Below are 26,691 nucleotides of genomic sequence, written 5' to 3' on the forward strand. Positions count from 1 at the left end.
TTAATATTAGCTTACAACCTACAGGCATTCTGCAGATCTTAAAACATCTTAATTCATTTTTTTCCAAATAGAGACCTTAAAAAGTCTTAAATCAGAGCAACATTGGATCCACGTTGGATTCTGACGTAGGATCCACGTTGGATAAATCAGAGCAACAAGTCTTAATTTCTTATAATCGAATCTACGTCAGATCTACGTTGGATTTACGTTGTATCCACGTTGGATTCTGACGTTGGATTTACATTGGATCCACGTTGGATTCTGACGTCGGATTTACATTGAGCCACGTTGGATTCTGACGTCGGATTTACGTTGGATCCACGTTGGATTCTGACGTCGGATTTACGTTGGATCCACGTTGGATTCTGACGTCGGATTTATGTTGGATTCTGACATTGGATTTACGTTGAATTCTGACGGCGGATTTACGTTGGATTCTGACGTCGGATTTACATTGGATCCACGTTGGATTCTGAAGTTGGATTCTGACGTTGGTTTTACGTTGCATCCACGTTGGATTCTGACGTAGGATTTACGTTGGATCCACATTGGATTCAGACGTTGGATTTACATTGGATCCACTTTGGATTCTGACTTCGGATTTACATTGGATCCACTTTGGATTCTGACTTCGGATTTATGTTGGATCTGGTTGGATTCTGCCATTGGATATATGTTGGATCCACGTTGGATTCTGATGTCAGATCTACGTTGGATTTACGTTGGATTCTGACGTCGGATTTACGTTGGATTCTGACGTCGGATTTACGTTGGATTCTGACGTCGGATCCACATTGGATTCTGACGTCGGATCTACGTTGGATCCACGTTGGATTCTGACATCTGATCTCCAACGTCAGAATCCAATTTAAATCCAACGTAGATCTGACATCAGAATTTATTTTGAGAAATTATGTAGACATTTTGACCTAACCATGATTTACTTATTTCTTTAATTGCTAATGTGACCTTTTTACCTCACAGACTGAAATTGTTTAGCATTGCTTGGTAATTGGTTGACCTAAATTGGTATCTAATTGTGTACTTACATTTATCAGCTGACAGCTATTCAACCTATATAATTCATCTTTTTTACGGCCAAACCAGTAAAATATAAAATAGTTTAACTTCTTGTTAAATTGTATTAATCGTATCTGAACTATATTGAATAAAGTGTGATAATGTAAGAAATTTTTATGGTGTCAAAATAAATTTTGGTTTGAATGTATGTGCAAGCACTTTATTTAAAAAAGAATCAAATGGCACTGTGTATACTGGCCTACCATCAGTTTTAGCATTCAACAGAAATGACTGAAACTGTTTATTATGTAGAACATTATTAAAATATAAATGTGTTTAAAAAGATAAATTGTGCATTCTTACTAATAAGTGTTCACAGAAAGGGTGTGATTAATCACAATTTAAAAAGATATATATATATATATATAAAATACAGCTCTTATTGTACGTCCAAAACATTATACTTTAGAGAACATGCAGTACTATTACCATATTTTTCCTTTCCATTTTTTTAGTTAACCATAAAAAACGTCTTAAAAATGTCTTAAATATAAAACCTGCAGAAACCCTGTACAAGCACACAGTACAGTATATGCTACTAATTATATAGCGTATGCTAATACAGTATGTGCTCATATTTTTAGTATGTAAAAAGTATTTTAAGTTGTTTCAGTGTGGTTTATTTAACATAACACATGTTGGCATATCTAGTAAGTCACCATGGCATGTAGAAAATCTGCATATTATGCACAATGTTAATACTGCTGTACTATAGATTGACTGCAGAGTAGTATGGTTGTAGCATGGCTATTTCAAACATATCCTGTAGTGTGCAGCGGGACTGACCTCTAGTGGCACACAGAGATAGTACATACTTTTCAAACAAACAGTAATCGGGCCTTCACAGGGTTTGACATTTATTGGAATTTTAACTCAGCAATACTTCACATTCCTCCATGTCCCTTAGCAAATAAGAAATATATACATTAAAGATGTACGCACAAGGCGTAAATGATAGTTAATGTTGTAAAAAATGATAATAATAATAATAACAAAGTCAAATAAATCACATCATGGAGAACTGTGTAGGCTATTTCATACATGGGATGAAAATGGGTTACTTAAAATGAGGAAAGTCACAAGGTTTTTCCCTATAACTTGGCATTAATGTCGAACACTAAAACATGCTGTATCTTCAAACAACTTGGCAGAAATGAAGCCACAATACTAAAACAGCAAAAAGCAGTAAAATCTGGGTGGATTATTTTCAAATGTGCTCTTAAATCAACGCATTACCCAGATGAAATAATGCCCTTCTCATCATCTGCCCACTGAACGGATGCGAATGATATTGCCTGATGTTAGGTATTTAAAAAAATAAAAATAGTACCTGATCATAGATTTGAACCAGTTATAGTCTACCTGTTACCCTTAAACATTCCATATGGCTTTTGGCCCGTAGTGACATACGTAGAAAATATGAAAAGCACCGGGCGGGCGGATATGTGAACCTCATGGATATGTGAATACTGGAAGGGCAGTGAGATGAGCAAAGGTCGAAGGTCATTAGATAAGCAAGAGAAGGATGGTTAGATGTTTAGGGTCCCTCGCTGATAATTGGTGCGGGAGTTCATGCAGTTGGACTGGACAACTGAAGGTCGGGAGACAGAGGTGGAACGAAGATACCTGCCCTCTCCACAGTCTCACCAACAGCAGATCACCCTCAGTCTTTAGGTAGGACATAGGACTGTACGATAGAGAGGTGATAGTGTGAATCCCAATTTCTTTAACTTAGCAACTCTGAATAAATAAAAACTTTTCTATGTTAAAGGATTAGTCCATTTAAAAAAAAAACCCAGATAATTTACTCACCATCACATCATACAAAATGTTTTTTGTTCAGTCGAGAAGAAATTATGTTTTTTGAGGAAAACATTCCAGGATTTTTCTCATTTTTATGGACTTTAATGGACCCCAACACTCAAAAGTTTTAATGCAGTTTAAAATTGCAGTTACAAAGGACTCTAAACAATCCCAAACGACGCACTAGGGCTCCTATCCAGCAAAACGATTGTCGTTTTTGGCAAGAAAAAAAAAATATGCACTTTTAATCCACAACAACTTTTCTTCCTCCGGCTGTGTGACAACTGAAGAGCCAGCGCGACCTTACGTAATTGCGTAATGACGTCGAAAGGTCACGTGTTACATATATGAAACGCACATTTGCGGACCATTTTAAACAATAAACTGACACAAAGAAATTAATTAGTATCATTCCACATACAACAACGTCGCAAAGGTCCTCTTTCTCCACACTTGTAAACCATGGGCCATAATTTCGATAAGTCATCCGTGACCTCTTGACGTGACTTGAAGTTGTGCTTTAAAAGTGCATATTTTTTATTTTTCTTGCCAAAAATGACAATTGTTTCGCTAGATAAGACCCTTATGCCTCGTTTGGGATCGTTTAGAGTCCTTTGAAACTGCGTTGAAACAGCAATATTAAACTGTTAAGTGTTGGGGTCCATTAAAGTCCATTAAAATGAAAAAAAAAAAATTCTGGAATGTTTTCCTCAAAAAATATAATTTTTTCTTGACCACAGAAAGAAAGACATCAACATTTAAGATGATATGGTGGTGAGTAAATTATCTGGATTTTATTTTTAAGAAAATGTACTAATCCTTTAACCCATCCTGCATAATGTAAAGAACAACCTTTGAAAATATAACCTTAATATCTTTAATACTGACCAAGAAAGACCATATCAAAGATTGAAATCAATTATGAAACTTTAGCCTGGTTTGTCATATCTTACTATATCAACCTAAAACAGCACAATGTATTGATATTTGAATATTTTTTAGCAATGTATTATGTAAAAATGAACTGAAATCAATTTTGGAAAATGTTGAAAAATTACCTTTCAATATATAGTCAGTCAGCAGGGTTGGGACCTTGTCACTGTCTTCTTTGATGGCAAAAAGAACTATGAAATAAAAAATATACATATAAAGATAAGTTAATGGCCATTAAAATATATAATAAATCCTGTATAGACTAAATTGTTTATTATTTGGCTTTATGGTGCAATATAAAAAACTTAATGTAAACTTACTTTTTGTGAGCATTTGCAAGTCTTCCACAGATGGAGGAGTCCCTTTTTTCTCATATGGAATAACTGTGTTTAGATACTGTCGAGCACAAAGTAAAACCACTCAAATACTGTTGACATAAGGCTAGTATACTAAGAGTCATGTTATTGCTTATGTAAGCTAGTTTAGTTAAGAGCATTTACTGAAATGCCCCTCCTTACCTGTCTATCTGTTCCTGAGGTCCCAAAGGTTTGTCTGATCCCTGTCTGGAGGATGTTGGACAGACCCTCCATGCTGAAGCGCTGGAAAACATTAAAACATGAAATATTAAATGCCAGACATCCCTCTTTTCCTAGAAAAGATTTCATGAAATACGTATATTCATACGGAGCTATAACCAGAGCAAAGCAGAGCGTTATTACTGATCAGTATTTCGTTATCCTTTAAATACCCCTCAGCTTTTTTGCAGTTTTCATATATAATGTAAAGTCATTTTGTGCTGTCTCTCCATGAGATCAATATCTGCATGTGTAAATTGAGAAATATTTTTAAAATAGTATTTTAAGAAGAATAACATTAAAAATACTTTAGCAAACTATAGTTATTTATTGTAGCACTTTACAGATCGGTAATAACTAGGTAAAGTTATGGTAATATATATATACGTAATTTCATTGAAATATGATTTATTATAGTAAACCGTATCAAAATGTATAGATGTTTTGAACATTACAACAGTAAATATCAAAGTATTATACATTATTTACTATAGTTACTACTGCAGAGTACTATAGCATACTATAATTATTTACTATACTATATAGTATAATTACTATAACATATACTACAATATATATACAGTTTACTATAGGTAATACTAAAGTATACTAAATTATTTACAGCAGTTGATCAATTTTCTATAGTTAATACTGCAGAATAATGTAGCACACTATAATTATCATAATATACTGGAGTACAAAATACTACAGTTTACCATGTTTAAAAATCATGTTTGATAATAATAATATAAAAACTAAAATGAAGTTAAATATAGGTGCTTTGAACTTTTTACTATAGTAAACTGTGGTAAAGTTACTAGATACTACACTGTTTTAAATCTTAGTAAATATTAAAGTATACTAGAGTGTTAACTACAGTTTATCAATTTACTAGTTAATATTACAAAATATACTATAATATACTATAGCAATTATACTATAGTATAGGCCTAATTAATACAGTATACTACAGTATATTACAACATACCCCCTTTACTTTAGTAAAAACTATAGTATACTACACCACACTGTTTTTGAACCTTATGATACAGTACATATTAATGTATAATAGAGTGTTTACTACAGTATATTACAGGAATTACAAAATACTATAATATACTTTATTATTACATTATACCACGGGTCTGTTGAATGCTGCATTCTGATTGGCTGAGAAATGTTCTATGGGTGTTGATTATTTTTCTGTAAACCGCACACCTATCTTTTCAAATGTCTTAAAAATAGGCACCAGAGCAATTTTTGTGGTAACCGTGGTATAAGCGGAATAATTGACTCCGGTCCTTTGAATTATTTGAAAATAATGCACACCTGCAGTGTATCGGCACTCCGCTTCGCGTCGTGCCGCATTACCACCTTGGTGTGCATTATTTTCTTATAATTCAATGGCCCGTCGTCAATTATTCCTTACCTATACTATAGTATAATTACTATAATAAACTACAGCATATTACAACATACTACCCTTTACTTTAGTAAATACTATAATTTACTACACTGTTTTTAAACCTTATTATAGTACAGTAAATATTAAAGTATACTAGAGTGTTTACTACAGTATGCTACAGCAATTACAAAATACTAAAATAAACTACAGTATATTACAACATACTACACATTACTTTAGTAAATATTATAGTGTACTACACTGTTTTGAATCTTATTATAGTACAGTAAATATAAGGATACTACAGTGTTTGCTACAATATACTACAGGAATCACAAAATACTTTAATATACTATAGTAATTATACTATACTATACTATAGTATAGGCCTAACTAATACAGCATACTACACTTTCTTGAACCCTATTATAGTACAGTAAATATTAAAGTATACTAGAGTGGTTACTACAGTATACTACAGCAATTACAAAATACTATAATATACTACAGTATATAACAACATACTACACTTTACTTAGTAAATACTATAGTGTACTACACTGTATTGAATCTTATTATATTACAGTAAATATAAGGATACTACAGTGTTTACTACAGCAATCACAAAATACTGTAATAGACAATAGTAATTATACTATACTATATTATAGGCCTGACTAATACAGTATACTACACTTTCTTGAACCTTGTTATAGTACAATAAATATTAAAGTATACTAGAGTGGTTACTACAGTATACTACAGCAATTACAAAATACCATAATATACTTATTAATTATACTATACTATAATATAATTACTATAATAAACTACAGTTTATTATAGACATACTACACTTCAGTAAATACTACACTTTGTTTTTGAATCTTATTATAGTACTGTAAATATAAGGATACTACAGTTGTTTACTACAGTATACTACAGCAATTACAAAATACCATAATATACTATAGTAACTGTAGTATACTAGATTATAGGCCTAACTAATACACTACAGTATACAGTATATTACAACATACCACCCTTTACTTTAGTAATTACTACACTGTTTTTGAACCTTATTATAGTACACTAAATATTAAAGTATAGTAGAGCGTTTACTACAGTATACTATTGCAATTACAAAATACTATAATATACTTTATTAATTATAATAGTAGTATAATTACTATAATATACTTCAGTATATTACAACATACTACACTTTACTTTAGTAAATACTGTACTGTACTACACTGTTTTTGAAGCTTATTATAGTACAGTAAATATAAGGATACTAAGGTGTTTACTATAGTATACTACAGCAATTACAAAATACTATAATATACTATAGTAATTATACTAAACTATAGTAAAGACCTACCTAATACACTACACTACAGTATATTACAACATACTACACTTTACTTTAGTAAATACTGTACTGTACTACACTGTTTTTGAACCTTATTATAGTACAGTAAATATAAAAGAATACTAAAGAGTGTTTACTACAGTATACTACAGCAATGACAAAATACTATAATATACTTTATTAATTATACTATACTATAGTATAATTACTATAATAAACTAAAGTATATAACAACATACTACACTTTACTTTAGTAAATACTGTACTGTACTACACTGTTTTTGAACCTTATTATAGTACAGTAAATATAAAAGAATACTAAAGAGTGTTTACTACAGTATACTACAGCAATGACAAAATACTATAATATACTTTATTAATTATACTATACTATAGTATAATTACTATAATAAACTAAATTATATTACAACATACCACAATTTACTTTAGTAAATACTATAGTGTACTACACTGTTTTTGAATCTTATAGTACAGTAAATATAAAAGAATACTAAAGAGTGTTTACTACAGTATACTACAGCAATGACAAAATACAATATAATTATACTATAGTATAATTACTATACTACAGTATATTACATATTATATTATATATTAACATATTACACTTTAGTAAATACTTAAGTGCAGTTTTTTTCATGTGGTATGCACTGCTGTCCCTGACTGACATTTAATGATAAATTCACACACATAAAACAATTCAGAAAACAATTATAGTATAAAAAAGAAAAAGTAAGCTAACAAGTTTCTATGAATGGGAAAATATACAAACATCTAAGATGGCCGCTGTGACATAATAGAGACACAACAGATGCTCTAGTGAGACTGAGGCGAACTCACAGTTGAAAGTAATCAAATAACAGCAGCATTACTGTAAGGGGAAGCCAGTATTGCCTTCATAGCTCATACTGCAGGCCAACAAATGCTTCCTCTGCTCTTCCAGTAAGTGCTAAGTGCAGCTAAAAAGTAATGAGGCAAGATCCATTAACCTCGGAGAAAGATGTCTGCGCATGCAGACTGACTGGCAGCTCCTCTGATCTTGAAGGTATACTGTAAACATCTACATACATCAGCTTATTTCTTCATACTCACCTTCACAGGCATGGTCCCGATCTTCTCAGAGCGAGTGGAGCCTTGCAAACTCATGGCTTTGTCTTTACGTCTGCGCTTGCTCATTTCCCTCTGCTCCTTCTGTCTGTTCTGGACCTCCATCAGAGCCGTGATGAACGTGTTCTTCACCTCCTTCTCGAACTCCAGCTCGTCACGCCGGGCCAGCTGGGCCACCAGCTCCTCCGAGTACTCTCGGATCGCCGTCTCCATCCGACACAGGATGTCGAGCAGTGCTGAGCTCGGCATCAGCCTCAGTCCTGCGCAATGAAATGCAGAAACGTTCAGCCACGGTTTTTGCGAGACTTGTACTGTACAAGCCTGTCACGATAGCTACTTTTCACAAGTTGTACATTTCCATTTTAGACTTTGGTATGTTGGCAAAGCTGAGCACATTGTTGAGACACAGAGAAGATTCGCCTTTATTTTGGAAGAAAAAAACTTTCGCAAAATCTCAAATTGCTGTCTGTGAGGAACAACTGAAATACTAAAGATATCTCATCTTTTTTTTAATAAGCTTTCCGGTATTTTAACTTGTTTTTGCCCCTATACAAATAGTAACATTTTCAAATTCAAACACATGTATCTGTTTTCATCAGTCTGTGGGTTGAAAGAATGCTGAAACAACATGTTTTAAAAAAGAAACCATCTCTCTCGCTCTATTCCTGGTAAGACAGAGCATGCCAGGTATAAACAGCACCTCCGTATGACCTTGATCCGGCAATATCGATTGAGATTTGTTTACCTTACGCTCAGGGTCTCTGTCCTAAAATGACTATCAAACCTTATACAGGGTTCCCACACCTTAGTTAACTTCAAATTCAAGGATCTTTCAAGGACTTTCCAGGTCCAATACCCTCAAATTCAAGGACTAAATGTGGGAACACATTTCGAGAGAGAGCAAGGTTACATCGTATTACCTTTTAAGATACATTGTTACAGTTCCCTTTCGAGGGAACTCACGCTGCGTCACTGCGGTGACACTTTGGAGACGCCTCCAAGGGTAAATGCGTCTGAATGTGTATATCAAATTCAATCGTGAGGCTTTATGACAAAGACAGGGTGACGCGGGAGCCAGGAAGTATATCGCTATCTGAAATATTGCCAAAGACGGCGTTACAGGGACACAGGAAGTATGGCAAGGGAGACACAACGTCTCGTTCCCTTCTCTGGGAACAACAGTTACATACGTATCCCGAGACGTTTTCATGTGTCAAACACAACTATGCAAAAACATTTTTTGTTATGAATCAACATTCGCATACAGAAGATATAAGCATTTAAAGCGAACAGTTTAGCACGTGTGCTTAAAAGTCTAAATTTTTTTTGATATTATCCTACGCTACACAGGGAATAATATGGATTTTTTTCCAGAAAACTTCTTGCATAAAATTGATTCAAGCACTTTCAATGACCTGTATCTATGTATGTACATTTTCAAAAACTTCCCAGGGCCTTGAATTTTTTCCCCCAGATTCACAAACCTTCAAGGACATGTAAAATATAAACATTATCCCTGTACTTTCATCTACAGTAAAACCAAAAGCAGTTAAAGTAACGTTTCATTTAAAGGCTCTCACTTTTTCATCTAACTAAAATATGGAAAGGTACTACAGTACAATTCCCAGTAAAGCTGAAGTAGATTTATTAAATGCATAATGAGCACCTTCATAAGAGCAGTTGTTGTTGGAGGCCTGAGACAGCATGTGGATCTCTTCCAGAAGGGAGGGGCTGCTTTTAGACGAAGAGATTCCAGTATCATCTTCCTCCTCTTCCTCTGTTTCACCAGGATCTGGAGAATTTTCCATCATCTCAACGATCTCCTCTATCACCTAGTTATGAAATGATGGACATTTTTATTTTGACGAATATTTCACTGGTGAATATTTCAAATTTTACAGTATCATGATATCACCCAAATATCTTATATATCACCTTTATGTGCTATGTATCACCTATTACACAAACATGTGCCAAAAACTGTTAATCTAATCCTAAAGTTTTTTTTAATTATCATTTATTATTATTATTAAAGTATGCTTTTAAATATTCGCATATGTTATTTTTAGGGAGGTTGACCTGATCAGCTGTAATAATAGGCTCTTCATTCAGACAATTGGCGTTTTCATTCTTCTCGTTCATCTCGTCCTCTTCTTTCTCGTGTATCTTAAAAGCCCAAAATAAAAATCATGAGCTTCATAACAGTTTTATGAGCGTCAGCAACATTGCTATGAAATAACAAGGCAAGATTAATGGCTCCATATACTTCCATTATACACACTGACAGTATGCTGAGGAAAGTGCTTTAAATGTTAGTAAAACTCCTGCGGTTGACAGATGTTGCACCCAACAGTGCTGTACAGTAAGATCTTGAATCATCTACAGTATTATAACAGGGCTATAATACAATAAAAACGTCCTGATCAATACATATTTACACGAAATGGTGTCATCTTATATTATTTAGGCAGCCTCCCACTAGAACATCAGTAGAAGATGATTCCAGACCATAAAAAAGGCTCCCCTTTTTCCAGCTCCCCTAGAGTTAAACATTAGATTTTAACCGTTTTGGAATCCATTCAGCTGATCTCCGGGTCTGGCGTTACCACGTTTAGCATAGCTTAGCATAATCCATTGAATCTGATTAAACCATTAGCATCGCGCTAAAAAATAACTAAATAGTTTCAATATTTTTTCTATTTAAAACTTGACTCTTCTGTAGTTACATCGTGTACTAAGACCGACAGAAAATTAAAAGTTGTGATTTTCTAGGCTAGGAACTATACTCTGCCAAAAATAGTACCCTGCCATTGAAAGTTACTAAGGGGACTATTTTCGGCTGCTGCTAATAAAGTATATGAAAATTTTATAATGAATGTTTTAGAGTTTCTTTGGGATTTTTTCTGGTATGAGCCATGTCTAGACTAAGTGTATTTGGTGCAAAGCTTGTGGAAGTGGCTGAACGCCAGGGAAAGTAGATCAGATGGGTTTTTGGCAGTGAGTTACCCTGCTGTACTTTCAGTCCATTTGGAATAAATAAAATACACCACACCCTGAACCCAGAGGGTGACCTCCTTATAATACCGCAGTCATTTTCTCTCGGGAAATAGATGCGATTTTATGATCAGATAACTATATAACATAATTACTGTAGTTTACTGTCCATTAAAAATCTGTACTCTTCAAAGTATAAGGCAAGAGTACTGTATGTGATGGTAAAATCCAAATGTATTCTGTTTAGTAAGTAAACTCTACACACAGATGTACTGTAACACAGTTATGTTAATCTATACATTGTCCATTTGCCTATAGCTACAAAATGTTAAATTACAGTGGTTGGTGGGGTGTGTATCTCTTGATCTGAGATGTTGCCGTTCAGTGTTTCTGAGATGGGGTCATCCCAGCTGGATACAGAGGAGGGCATGTAGTTGTCAGTCAAAGCATCCCACACACTACAAGAACACACGCATGAACATTTATAGCGATTCAAACAACACGTACAGTGATGAATATGAAATGAGGAGACACTCATTCTCAGAATTATGAATAAAACAAGCATTTAAATGAACTGTTAAAAATATTAATATTCTCTTATAATTTACTTACCCTCATTCCATCCCAGATGTTTATGACTTCCTTCCTTCATATATTAATAGTGAATAATATATATATTTTTTAATTCTGACTGTTTTTTACATGTCAAGTCACTAGTTGTCACGTGTGTATCGTCACACATGCAAGAGAACCAACGAAATTCAAAGCAATTTTGCCATGAATATGTGGTGTAGCCTATCAAAAACTAAGCTTAAAATATGAATAATTTTTTTATACAGATGTGTCATTTTGCTTCAGAAGACATTTATTAACCAAGCGGAGTCATTTAGATGTTGTCCCCATTTAAGGCTACGTTTACATGGAAACGATCTGAAAAGAAACCGCAAAAGTGGCGTTGCGTTATCACTTTTTATTCCGCGTTTATACGACTATTTGAGGGGCAAATCTGCGTGAACATGGTGACGCAAAAGTGTGTGATATTCGATGTAGTATGCACTCCAGGCGGCTAGGTGGCAATGTGAAGCACTGACACACAACAACACCAAGTCCGTGTGCCTGCGTACAACCTTCTTCCTGGTTCTCCCAGGTCTCGTCCAAGGGCTGTTTCTCAATTCCAAGAACGCAAAGAACGGACTTGCGTCCTCGTGGAGATCGGTCTTGCCAGGGGACCTTGGAAGAACGAACTCGGAAGTTTTGCCGCAATGACTTCTGGGGCGTAAAGCGATTTCAGCAAGTCTGCACTCGATGCATCCTCGATATCAAGAACACATCCGGGTATTTTCATGCGTCCTCTGTCCTTGCGTTCTTGAGAATTGGAATGAACTTCGACTGTTAATGATGACGTAGAGCGAGGACACGAGGACGCAAGATCGCTGAAGAACGCATATTGAGAAACAGCCCAAGTCTCGTCTGGTTGGCCTCAGACGAATTGGCGCCTTCTCTGATCAGTAATACTAGCTGTGAATATTTCGTACAACTGCTGGAAAGACTTGTATATTTATCAGAGCTGCTATGGCAACTTGAAGGTCCGACGTCTGGAAATAATCCGACATGTTTGTTGTTATTTTCCTGAACTGGCGCATGCCTGTGACGTAAATGCGTACGCGACGAGAGCCACCGTGAGCAGACTTTTGCGTTTTTACTCTTTAGACGAGAACGCGACGGTAGATCGTTTTTAAGATTTCCACTCTGAAGGGTGGTTTCACTTTTTTGCGTTTTTAAACCCCCAAAACGCCGTCGCTGTGTAAACGAAAGGCACATCCGATAAAATATTTTTACGTTTTCACCCTCGAGCGTTCTTGTGTAAATAGGCCCTAAGGCTCCCAACTTGACAGGATTTTAAAGTCCATGAACACAAATGTTAGAAATGCATTGCTGAAACACGTTACAAAGACTATAAACTATGTAGTAAAACATTTTCCACATTTATTCAGAATTATTTTGGCGGGGCTAAAACAGTGGCTTAAAGAGCACCTATTGTCCGATTCACATTTTAAAATTTCCTTTGGAGTGTAAATGTGTATTAGTGCATGTTAACGATATGCAAAAGGTACAAACCCCAAAGTAAACGATGACGCGAGTTATCATCTCCAACGTAAATCTCTTTTCTTGGACTACAACAAACACACAGATTTACTTCCTAGAATTGGTGATGTATACAAGACATATGTATACAGTATGTTAACTCCTGTTAGCAAACGAATCTTTCAAACATGGTAAGGAGCATCACATTTCTTGCTGACATCAGAGGTATTCAGGCCAATCAGGGACACAGAGCTTTTCAAATCTGTGCGTTTCAGGAAGAGAGTCAAATCTGGAGCTAAAAAAATGTACGATATGTGTAAAATTATGTTTTTTATGATAAACCACGCGAACACATTGTATTATGCCAAATACACAAAATAACGTTGTTTTAGCAATGAAATAGGTGCTCTTTAATGACGCACTGGAGCCACTGAGCATAGCTCCGCCCCTAACACAATCTCAACGCGAGCATCCATTCAGGCAGCAGCTTTCCAACAAGTGGGCGTGGTTTCAGCGCTGACACGCCCCCAGTGTTTGAGAGCAGAGAATCCTGCCTATTTTTCCAATTTATTAACTTATCTTATTTACTCAGCGTTTTTTTTAATCATTCAAATTATATTATGCGGACTAAAATAAAATGACTGAAGAAAGGAAGTCACAGATGGCATGAGGTTGAGTAAACTATGAGAGAATTTTCATTTTGTGAACTATTCCTTTAAAAACACATTATTAGCCTCTTGAATTATTACTAGGAAATTCAATTCAATTTATTTAACTTTTTTGTAAAATGATACCTAAATTCTGACTATTTAAAACATTTTAACATTTATATAGAGAAAGATCTAGTGTACAGTTCTCCATTGGCACAACAGCATGTATGACCTCATGTTACTTCATGTGTATAATTTTTACATAAAGTAGCTGCTTGCTGGGCTTATATAACACAGGGTAGTGACAAAGCCCTCTATCTATTCATCTGTATACAAAAATGAGTCTCTCCACACTTCTGTCCAGAAACAAGTGTCCATTCACAAATGTCCTGATCTCTGAGGGCATACAGACGCAAACCCACCGGCCTCCATTCCAAGCTGGTACAGACTCGTTGTCTACCCATATTTAACTGTCTGGTGCTATGTCATTCAGTCTAAAAAAACCTAAAACCTGCACAGCTGATGTTTTATGATTTGATGTACCAGCTTCAGGTTCTGTAAAATACTGAGAATTCATACAAGCACAGGGACAGATTTGTGTGTGAACTCGAGCCAAGTACAAAACCCACGGGCAATGAGAACACATCACAGCGGGAGATAGGCCTACAGAAAACAACACGCTAACAAATCATAAATCAACTAGATATTTACATCAAAAACAAAAGTGCATTATGAGCAAAATATGCAGATGATACAAATTTAAATCTCTAAAAAATAATGCAAATTGTGAAAGTGGATCTGCTAGTGTGAGATTACAACCAAATGCATAACTGTGTGAGCAAATCCTGTTTTCTACCATTATGTAGATCTAAAATTTATAGATTTTTTATATTTTAATATATTATATATTTGCTGTAATCAGTCTGAGTCAGTGATATACGCATTAGTTTAAATCAACACAAACGCGGGCTATATTTAGACTAAGGTTTTTGTTCCCTCATTTTTATGAGATGTCTCTGATTTAACAGCAGTAAATGGTGACAGGCTTGTCAGCATAGACACATCAGGCCAAACAAAAGCACTGAGGCGTAAAACAATTTGCTGAATAATTCACAGCTGAACCATGGACACATACACACAGAGAGAGACAAAGGGCGTTGTTGTGCAATTTGATTGACAGGAGAGCTGGCATGGATGTCAGACATGGTCTCACTTTTGACTGGCTGACATGCTGGATGGATATTTTTTAACTAAAAAGTTGAACTAATTGTATATATATATTATATACACATCAAAATGATTTTGCTTACTCTTCATCTTGCAGTCGTTCCTCGTCCTCCTCAGCATGTGATTGGTTGCGTACAGGTGCCAGACCCTCTGTCTTGGTGTTGTAGTTGTGGAAGCACACGTTCAGCTTCTCGTCAAACTCGTTGACCAGGTCCTCCATGGACTTGAAGCTCATCATCTCAGAGAAGTTCTCCAGCTCGGAGAAGTCTTCACGGCACAGCGGGGCCAGAGGAATGGTTTTGTGCGGCCGGTATGATGGCTCTGTATCAAACTCCTCCATCTTACAGGACCGCAGATCCTCAAACTCCTCATCCAGGCACACCAGAGGGGCCTCCATCCTGATGCCCTCTTGATCACACAGTCGCGTGGAGGTCGGTGACGTTACAATCCTGAATAAACACAAGTATGTAATCTTAACACGACATAAAATACTGTGGAATCATTTAAAGGAGCATTTCATCCATAGAAACATTAATCTTTATTGAAAGTGTGTCATGACCATTCAAAAACATGACTGGGGTTCTAACTATACAAAGATAGCTCTCCTAGGGTTAAACATTTGAGTTTTACCGTTTTGGAATCCACTCAGCCGATCTCCGGGTCTGGCAGTTTCACTTTTAGATAGCTTAGCATAATTCATTGAATCTGACTAGACCATTAGCATTGTGCTTAAAAATTATCAAAGAGTTTTGATATTTTCCTATTTAAAACTTGACTCTTCTGTAGTTACATTGTGTACTAAGACCAACAGAAAATTAAAAGTTGCGATTTTCTATGCCGATATGGCTAGGAACTATACTCTCATTCTGGCGTGCGTACTATTGCGTACTATTACGAAGCCCCCGAAAATAGTTCCCTGCTATTGAAAGTTACCAAGGGAACTTTCTGTACCTACATAAGAGTCAAGTTTTAAGTAAGAAAAATATTGAAACTCTTTGGTCATTTATGAGCGCGATCCTAATGGTCTAATCAGATTCTATGGATTATGCTAACCTATGCTAAAAGTGGTACCGCCAGACCTGGAGATCAGCTGAATGGATTTCCAAATGATAAAGCTCAAATGTTTAGATGAAAAATTAGCATATTTTCAAAAAAAATGGAGTGTCCCTTTAAATAGCCAGTAAACATCCACTAGATGGTTTTTCCTTATACTGTATGTGACACTGCCTGAAAACAGCTAATATATATATTTTGTTATTTACTGTACATAATGTAAAGAACATCTGTTGAAAAATAACTTGATATGTTTAACACTGACTGAATAAAGTAATGTCAAACATTGAAATCAATGTCAATTTAAGGACTAAAATGAAACTTTCATGCTCCAAATCTCATGATGAGATTATAAGATGTTAGATTTCACAGACTATGTCACGAATATAACTTTAATAAGTAAAGTGACTGTACATATAACTGTAAACTATGAAAATTATCTTAAAAATGTGCAATAATAACGTTTTACATTTATACGTTAGATGATTTCATCATCTGAAGTAACTTACAGTTCATTCAGTCCATATATTTTCTCATTATGTTTCCTTGGATCGAGCCTGTGACCTTTGTAACTCAATGCTCAGCTACAGGAACATATATTTCATCTACACATATAAAGTATGCATTCAATATATTTTATTGTTTTCAGTTTTTTCTAAAATTGATTTATATGAAGCTGCTTTGTAACAATGCAAAATCATGAAAAGTGCTGTAGAATTTTTTTTAATATAACAAATGACAGACATGCCAAAATGTAGATCCAATTAAAATACATAGGTTGACTTCTCATTAAAATAATTTTGTTATCTTTGACTAAGCAAGCATGGCATGACTGCTTAAGTGCATACTTAAAAAAGAGGAAAAGTAATTGGGTTTCATTTTCGATGCGGTTGGTTGATTCAGCAGAGTCATGGGGATTTTTCTCAATAAATTATGCTACTCCAGGGCTGCTAAAGTCAAACAGCAATCATTTCTACTGCTTATACAAATGTACATTCCTAAACTAATGCTAGCTCTTTAAAAATTAATAAATGCAAGGGCATGCATTAGCATTTACTCTGCAATCATTAATGCCTGATATAATTAAAGATATATATATATAAATATATATATATATATATTTATATATATATATATACCATTCTTTAAGAAAAGGCTCCCTTTTAAAGTCAGATAAACTTATCATTGAGTTCAATTATTTGAGCCACACTTTAGTTGTCTTTTCACTCATCCATTTTCAGCCTGTAATCTGACAGTTTCCATGAATGAGCTCCAAAAGCTTTATCAGGCTTTATGTTAAGCTAAAAGCTGAGGATAAAAGCCATTTAAAACAGCCTTGCATAAGCTTTAACCCATAACATTACATTACTCAGCAAAGTGTCATATCACTAATGCTATATAGCATCCTATTTTCTTAATCTTATTTATATTTGTGTGTGTTGTGTCTGTTAACAATAAATTTTCTTCCTTAGTTTTTGGTTACCCATGAATCTATTTCTGTTTCCCCCATAATTTTTTGTTTGTGGACTAATTATAAATGCCTTAATATTAAAAACCAATGACCATAGCATACATGTAATGTAATGTTAGGGTGATAAATTGCTGCACTTGATTCACACTTCCTATTAAAGGAGAATGGATGCAGCGGGCAGGGGTGTAAATAGCATATTGACCTCAGACTAATCGATACAACACAAACTGTGGCAATGGAATAAAACACTTTTGGTACTGAACAACAGTTTCCGCTTTGAATGACGTAAGGTAAATGTGCATTGCATTCTTTATTTATCAGTACATTGATGAATGACAAAATAATATGTTAAAACAGAATAATTTCAATTAAACAATGAGGACAGAGTGAATTTATGTACCCACTATGAATTTTGCACCAGGTGTGACCTATATCCTGAAATATGATTATGAGCACGTCCATGTCACAAGATAAGATCAATGTAACCAGCCATGATGAGAAGAAATATGGCGGATGACAAAAAGCATGCCAGGGATAAAATACAACATGACATTTCAGTTCCGGCTGAATAATTATTATGATAATTTAAAAAAATAGGATAAAATATGATAGATGTTCATTTTTGATTGTCTGATTCAGATAAATCGTTCAAATTTGTAATTTATAAAATTTTAATACACCACACATCATAACTAAAACAATCATCAAGTCTAAAATCTTTACATACAAAAATAAACAATAAATGAAATGCAGAAACAAGAGACGCAGATCAAGGTTATCCCACATCCCGCAGGGAATAATGGGAAAACAATGGGGGGATGGAAGCAGTGCATGGAGAAAAGATAGGCAGGAACAAATTACCTGCAGAAGAATCACTCCTTGTGTTTCTGGGTAGAACGAGCCCCTCCTATTCCAAACCGATCAGACCGAAACCACCATCAGCAGATCTTGATCACAATGAAACCAAACCAGACGCAGTCATTCCCATTACATACATAAAAAGACACCCAGTCAGGATGGCTGAACTGGAAACACTGATCCGGTCCACGTCGTCTCGTCTAAGCCGGGCTCGGTGTTGTTTTCTGATCATTAAGAAGCAGCCGTCCTCTTCTACGGAGCCTGCGCATTGCTACGGCAACTGACAGAATCATCCCGCCCCTCCCCCTTCTGCTCCTCTCCTCATGTACCTCACTCTTTCCCTTTGTCTCCGCCCCCTGCTTCCCTCCCTTTCCCGCTCTCCTCATCTGCCGTAAGCCAAATCCCTCCATATTCATGAGGAAGGGCAAACAACATTGAGAGGAGCTGTGGTAGGGCTTTATTCACACCTTGCTGTCATCGGTCACATCAGGGGCCTTTTGGCAGGATGTCCCGTTCATTAACCCTGAAAGTACACTCAAGGGATTTTCAATGAGGAAGCCATACATACGGATTTCAACATTGGCTTTTTACTGTAAATCATTGCAAATGAAACTAGGACAACAAATGTGCCAAGCTGTACGCCAAGCGATTTTGCTGGCAGATGAGCATTTGCACATGAATGGATGCTGAATAATATTGAGATTAATATCAGTGAGAGATCATACAGATGGGTCTATAAATAAAATGCTTTTATTTTGCAGTTTTGGAAAAGTTGAATCACACACATTGCGCTCTAAAAATGCCCAATGTTGGGTCAAAAATTGAAAATCTAACAAACTGGGTGATTCTCACGAAATTAGGTGTCATAAAACATTTGATAAAAAAAGTAAATGCGAAGTAAGAGTATCAAAATAAGAAGCATACAGTTACAAAAATCTCTTCATGTACTATTTTGCACATGATTTCAAATGACATCATCCATGTAGTTTTTTCCACATTTACGGGAAAAAATTTCATTACCGCAATGTGTCCATGACTGGATTTGGGTTCTTTGACATGGAAATATTTATAACTAAAAAATCTAAAAAATGAAAAGGTTCAGTGCATGTTATACTATAAACATTTACAGTAAAGAAACACGTGGTATTTGGTGATCATTGGTAAATGTAGAGACAATAATAAGGAATATAAATGTATCCAAGAAAATTTTTCTCATCCTCCGCAACAATTTTCAATCATTGTTTAAGCCCTCAATGAACTAACATTTTCAACAAAAAAAAAAAATTGTTGGAAGGGACATAATTGACTGTGAGACTACCAGGTAAGCATAAAAGTTGAAATTTTGTATTTCATAGTACCTAGAACTTTTTAGTTCTCATTACCGAAACATGAGTTTGTAAATGCATATATTTACTGTAATATCATGTTGCGGTAATGATAATGTTTGATAATGATAATCTAAAAAATGTCAATAATTCTATAGGAAATATTTTTTAAATCCTCTAAAAATAATGGTTATAGTAAGTTCAGACCTTAATCTTATATATGAAAAAAAAATGGTCTTCAAGGGCTTTTTAAGAAATCTGATGCTGGACACCTTCTAAGTCTGGATTTCATGAGAATCACCCAACTGGGTTGTTTTAACCCATTGTTGAGTCAAATATAAACATTTTTGGCTTAATTTAACCCAACGGCTGGAATATTTTCTTTTTGACCCAACACTGGGTGTGTAAAAACATCCACTGTCCGAAAAAATGGTTCCAAGCTGTGACTGGGAAGGTACCCTTTCAGAAGGTCAACTGGTACCAACATGTACTTTGAGGTACTAATATGAAACCAAAACCAATCATGAGCCCCATTCCCTTCTATAGTATTTTTCTCCTACTATAGAAGTGAATGGGGCTCATGATCGGTTTGGTTACATACATTCCTCAAAACATCTTCCTTTGTGTTTATCAGAACAAAGAACTGTATACAGGTTTGTAACAACATGAGAGTGAGAAAATTATGACAGAGTTTTTACTTTTTGGGTAAACTATCCCTTTAAGGTGCAAAAGAATAGTTTTTTTGACAACCTTTGACTGAAAGGTTCATTAGGAAACCAAAACTTTTATTTTACTGTGCTGTTATCATGCTAACTTGCATCAAGCTTTGTATCTGACTTTATATAAGCACTCGACTGAATCAAAAAGGCTGAGTCAAATGTAGGCTGAGACAAAGACCATGGCTTATATGAACTGATGGGGCATAAAGAGCATTGCCCGATTAGTTCTGTCATATTATTGCTGAGTCTCTGTCTGACGTAACATGCACACACCTCCCGGGTAATGCCACTGTCTCTGCTGGCCTTAATCTTTCACGTGTTATAATCTATGCCTCGGTCTCACAAACACATAGAGACATTTTTCACTGTCATACACAAATAATTGTGTTTGCATGCAAACCAGCTGGCTGTCCATATCCCGGGGGTTAGCATCTTCAGAAAGCATCATCTGTAATCTGCATAATCAGAAGACGAATGTGGCAGACGCTGTATTAATAGTACTTAGACATCACAGGATGTCCATTCCTTATATAGTAAAGCTTCCTGTCAATGCCACAGAAATGTTTTGCATTTGTAGACTATGCAGTTGAATGTGCTGTCTGATGCATGGAGCGTGACCAAACTACAAATGCAAGTGTACTACTAGTAATACTGGCTGGGCTAGCAGGGTAAAATGTTTATCTGAAATAAACAGCTAAATTCTGTATCTTACATTGTACATCACATATAAGAGAGTGTATGTGATGTACAGTTGATTCCGAGTTTAAATCATGGAAGTCCATTAATGGTTAATAATAAGAAGAAGGGAGTAGAAAGTAACAGTAGTTGGTCTTTATGGAGGGGGAGGAACAGCCTGCAAAGCTCAAAGACAAATATGACATCATCCCCCATGGGAAAGCCAATCTCTTTACTAATGTAGGCTACTCAACATCTACAAAACTGTGATCATAAATCAGTTCAATGTAAATCAACTCCTACAAGACTCTTTACAAGATACCCTTCCACTTACAAAAAAAATTATATATATGGAGAGCGTTTATATTTATTTTTGAATCCAGTGCCATACTTTATTTACTACTAAAATATTGCAGAATATCTCCTATATTTGCTTCAAAGTTAACATGCCGCTCTCCCAATAACATTAGTTGCCATAGACTACATGGGATGATGTTAAAAACTACAATGACCTGATTTTGTGGGGAGAAGACTCCTCCCCCTGCATCTCTCCTCCACAATACAGTCAAAAGACTCAGAATGACGGAGGTCTCGTCGCCATGGAAACCGGGCTGCGCAGCTGAGCATCACGCTTGGAGCGGTTGCCGTGGTTATTGGTAAAAGACTGGAGCTGGCCCATTAGCGCCACGCCTCTACACCGCAGGTCTAATATGTCTGAATAATGGAGCAGAGCTGAAGTATTGCAGCTGGCATTTTTATATGTGTGATACACCCCTAAGCTATAATGTGTACATAGTGTTTTGCATTGCTACTGTTGACTTTGGCAGGGATATTTAGGCACTATTAAAAAAAAAACATCTAAATGAATACATTACTTATATAGTTATAAATCAATTGTCAAACAAATGGTCCCAAACTGTCAGTGGGGCTGTACCCTTTAAAAGATCCTAATATGTACCATTTAGGTATGGATATGTATACATTTGTTACAAATATTTTTTTAAGACACTAATATCACTCTTTGGTACCAGTATGTACATCTGATATATTAATACAAACTTTTCAGATCAAAGGTGTACTTTTTGAAAGGGAACCGTCCCAGTGACAGGGATCATTTTTTGACCATTCTTCTTGAATGAATATCTTTTGCTATGTTCTCAAATGCATGTACTTTTCCATAATAACAAAAAACCAAAACAGGTACACACTTTTACCAGTATGGTATCGGTTTCAGGTAAGCAAACTGTGAAAAGTTTATTGTAAAAAATGCTTTGAATTAAACTGAATCTTCCAGGATGCATGTGATGGTATAAGGTTTCATAAATTAAAACAAAAATAAACTAATAAACATTTATGCCACAATAATTTAAACCATTATCTACAGCTTTTCAGGGTTTATTATTTCCTGTGTAGTGTAGGATAATATCATAAAAATACTAGACTTTTTAAGCACATGTGCTAAACTGTTCGCTTTAAATGCACATATCTTCTGTATGCAAATGTTGATTCATACCATAAAAATGTTTTTGTTGTGTTTGACACATGAAAACATCTCGGGTTACGTATGTAACTGTTGTGCTCGGAGAAAGGAACGAGACGCTGCGTCTCCCTTGCCATACTTCCTGAGTCCCTGTAACGCCATCTTTGGCAATATTTCAGATAGCGAAATACTTCCTGGCTCCCACGCCACCCTGTCTTTGTCGTTAAGCCTCACCATTGGTTGAATTTGATTTACACATTCAGACGCACTTACCCCTGGAGGTGTCCCCAAAGTGTCACCGCAGTGACGCAGCACGAGTTCCCTCGAAAGGGAACTGTAACAATGTATCTTAAAAGGTAACACGATGTAACCTTGCTCTCATTTGAAATGTGTCCCCACATTTAGTCCTTGAATTTGAGGGTATACACCACCTTCAAGGTTTGTAAACATTGAATGACTATCGGGTGCGCGCGCAGCATGGTGTCAAACTGTTCATACCATTTAGGCTTTAGTTTGATCTAACAGGGCTGAAAAATTTTGACTTACCTGAAATGAAGTGAGCACTACAAACACAAGCCTCTTTGATCTTTGCATTGTCCCAGTCTGCACGTTTAATTGCTTGCAGCCACAGATGTTGTATTTTGTGTTTTTGAGACTCTGCAGGAATCCCGAAAATCTTAATGGCAGACCTGGTGCGATTTTCAATTTTTGACGATACAGAATAATACGCAACTGAATCTGCTGTAATGACGTTTCTGACCCCGACATGCGCAGTGGGAACCGCCTGTGACGTGAACTGTGAAGGGGTCCATAGTATGGAAAGTCCTTGAAAGGTCCTTAAAATTGAAGTTAACTAAGGTGTGGGAACCCTGTATAACACAAAGGTTTGTATTTTTTTTTATTTCAGACCTAAACTCAATAGCGTGTACTGAGTTCTGCAGATCTAGTCGAAAAGGTCTCTTTAACGGCTGTGATCAATAATCATCCAGGTTTTCTCTCTCAGCTTCTGAATTCACTCAGAAAATACAGCTGTCAGCACCACGGTGAGCCGATCAATACAAACATCTCCTCAAAGCCAAAGCACAGTACTGAAAACTCATGGGCTAGATATGCACTTTACTTGTCAAATAAGAGTCAAATACTGACTATACAGCCTGGATGCCTAGAACAGCAAAGGATATAAATAATATTTCATTTACTTTAATTAATTGTAAGAGTCAAACGATAAATGGTAAAACTGCAGTGCCTGTGTTCCATTTAAAGAATACGTTTTGAATGAATGATTGCAAGTCACGATGCAAGGCGTTTCATAAAGCACCACGCGCTGAAAACTCACTGAAATGCGCATGATTTGACGTAATTTACACTAATACAAAAAGTTAAGGCGGGACATATTCAGTGCCACCCCCTACTCCTTACGCATTCATACATCTTTACAAAATAGACTAGAAAATAGAATTTAGTTTACCTCACAGCCGAATCTGAAGTGAAGTGTGACGTCATCAAAATTGGTTATCCATATTTACTGTTAGCGGAACGGTGGACTGTTTTCAAAAGCTTTTATAATCTAAATGTGAATTTTGTCAATATTTTGGAAAGTACTGCTTTATATATTTACTTAAGACACTTAGTACGTTAGCTCGTCACCTCATGTGTGTTGATACTTTCTTACAAAAATTGCTAAAATGTATGCTTTGCTGACTGGGCAAATAAGGTGTCAGCTCGCCCTCTAGTGCTTAACAGGTGGCAGTGCAGGCTGACAAATTAGATACGCGCATGCGTCATACACGTTATACGCAGCAGTTCGGCCTACTTGCTATTTGGAAAACTGACTCAATTTACTGCAACAGAACTTGTATTAAAATTATTATTGGTAAGACTACATTTGTATTTAGGCTACCGTAAATATAATCTGGCTAAAAAAAGGACAGCAAGTCATAAATCGCCACCAGTTACAACCTTTGTCTCGTCTGTAAAATATTTACATCTATATCTTTTAAACTGAGTTGCACTGTAACTTGCTTTGAATAAAAGCATCTGCCAAATGCATAAATGTAAATGTAGGAAACAAAACACAACGTTTCTGTGAGGAAAAAGACGAGAGTTCTTTTAATCTGAGAAATCAAAGTAAAAACACATTTCATATACAGAGAACTGAAAGCAGTTAGATCACTTGTATGTATTTTACATTAGCACATTTTATAGATTCTTGCAATTCCCTTTTGTAAACTCTAACAGTACCTTAGGGCTATCAATTAGCGATTTCTAAATTATTTTAAAATCATTATACTTACATTTCTGCAAATATATACTGTACATACATAATAATAATAATAATATAGAAATATGGTTGTTTATCTAATGTATATTTTTACACTATGACAAATGTAAAGAATGTTAGGAAATGAAAACATCATTCCTTATTTGTTTCGAAAGGACACAGTGCTAATTTGCAAAATCACATGTTAAGTAAACACGCTCTGGCACATAGAGAAAGGAAGGGGAGAAATCATGACTATTCTGTAAAGAGATGCTTTTGATCTATGAATCATGATATGAGTTACAAGTGGAAGTTTTATACTGTACATGTGCTACAGGCCTCAGTTTCAGGCCTTGCTGTTGTGTGTTTTACTAGTTTGACACCAAAAGCAAGGGTACCTGTAACAACCACAGCTGCAATTATATGCACACTTAATAGTAAAGGTAGTTATGAAATGATTTCACATCAGTCAGTCACTACTGTAAAAAAACAGCAATTGTAGAAACCGTATCCAGATGCTAGAGTGCAAAGCACAACCCAGATTTAATGTTTATATTCGTTCCCTATAACACAAAGATATTTTTCCACTTAAGCAAATGCAAGTACTACCAAAAGACCAATCTGTTGAAATTACAGTTTCACAGAAGGCAGGTCATCATGAGATGACTCATCCTGGATGTTTTTGGACAGTTAAACGCCCCCACTGTCCAAACACGACAAAAAGCAATAATTATAACTAACAAAGCACCCATTTGAAAGGCTGCCATAATGGGCCGGCTCTATGAAAATTGGCATAAAATGCCAAATTCCATCACTTCCAGGAAACGCATCACTTACGGCGCACAAAGTACGGTAACACTTTTGCTTTTCAAAGAATCATGACCGCAAACTCAGAATTCGTCAAGCTAAACTGTTACCGTTGAATTGGTTTTAAATTGGTCAGAGCTACGACATGAAACAAGACGATTCCCAGTGTCGGTCAGAATCAGGACAAAATAACAAAAACGGCACATTAACGCCTCCAGAATTCTGGAAAGTTTCAATGATCGGACTACATGAAAGGCTAAGGTTTAATCAAAAACAGGCTTTTATAACTGCAAACAAGCATTTTGGTTTCCCAACCAAATCACAAATAATACTGAATTTCTTTCATTTCAATCTTTCTTACCTATAAAAGCAATTTTTATTGAATTATCACTATAGCAACACAAACTTGCCAACTTGTGTTTAAAGGTGCATTGTGTAACTTTTAAAAGGATCTCTTGACAGAAATGCAATATAATATACATAACTGTATTATTATTGTTGTATAAACCCCTTACTAAATGAACTGTATTGTTTCTATTACATTAGAATGAGTCGTTTTATCTACATACACCGCGTATCCCCTTACATGGAAGTCGGCATTTGCGCCGCCATGTTTCTACAGTAGCCCTAAACGGACAAACTGCTCGACAGAGTGCGTTTTGTCACTACGTTGACTCAGACGATGACATGTTTGTCCTGTGGCAGCTACCGTAGCCTCACTATGTGTTTTGAAAGGGAGGGGTGAGCTGTGGTTTCAATTCACAGTCTCACCACTAGTTGCCGCCAAA

The 26,691-nt window shown here is 35.6% G+C and overlaps 1 protein-coding gene across 2 annotated transcripts; it reads right to left on the minus strand.

Moving 5' to 3' along the window:
• Positions 1 to 1,913: 1,913 nt before the first annotated feature.
• On the minus strand, positions 1,914 to 18,938 carry fez1 (fasciculation and elongation protein zeta 1 (zygin I)). 2 transcript variants are annotated; one of them, XM_073874366.1, is made up of 10 exons: positions 18,641 to 18,938; positions 15,339 to 15,704; positions 11,646 to 11,703; positions 10,379 to 10,459; positions 9,966 to 10,131; positions 8,285 to 8,559; positions 4,335 to 4,415; positions 4,137 to 4,212; positions 3,942 to 4,007; positions 1,914 to 2,767 (listed from the first exon to the last, which is right to left on the minus strand). In XM_073874366.1, the coding sequence occupies exons 2-10, from the start codon at positions 15,650 to 15,652 to the stop codon at positions 2,751 to 2,753; spliced, it is 1,134 nt and encodes a 377-aa protein (XP_073730467.1). In that variant the 5' UTR covers positions 15,653 to 15,704; positions 18,641 to 18,938; the 3' UTR covers positions 1,914 to 2,750. The 2 variants fall into 2 exon arrangements, with proteins under 2 accessions (XP_073730467.1, XP_073730465.1); XM_073874364.1 differs by having other exon boundaries at positions 11,646 to 11,751; positions 18,641 to 18,936.
• Positions 18,939 to 26,691: the final 7,753 nt, after the last annotated feature.

Source organism: Misgurnus anguillicaudatus, chromosome 12 (genome assembly GCF_027580225.2).
Source record: "Misgurnus anguillicaudatus chromosome 12, ASM2758022v2, whole genome shotgun sequence".
Lineage (NCBI taxonomy): Eukaryota > Metazoa > Chordata > Actinopteri > Cypriniformes > Cobitidae > Misgurnus > Misgurnus anguillicaudatus.

Bases quoted from the DNA above. Each gene is read 5' to 3' on its own strand.
- fez1 (XM_073874364.1), bottom strand. From the start codon at position 15,652: ATGGAGGCCCCTCTGGTGTGCCTGGATGAGGAGTTTGAGGATCTGCGG. The intron at 4,416-8,284 runs GTGAGTATGAAG...AATGTTTTCCAG, and splicing joins TCGGGACCATGCCTGTGAAG to CGCTTCAGCATGGAGGGTCT. The intron at 4,213-4,334 runs GTAAGGAGGGGC...TGTGCTCGACAG, and splicing joins CCTCAGGAACAGATAGACAG to TATCTAAACACAGTTATTCC.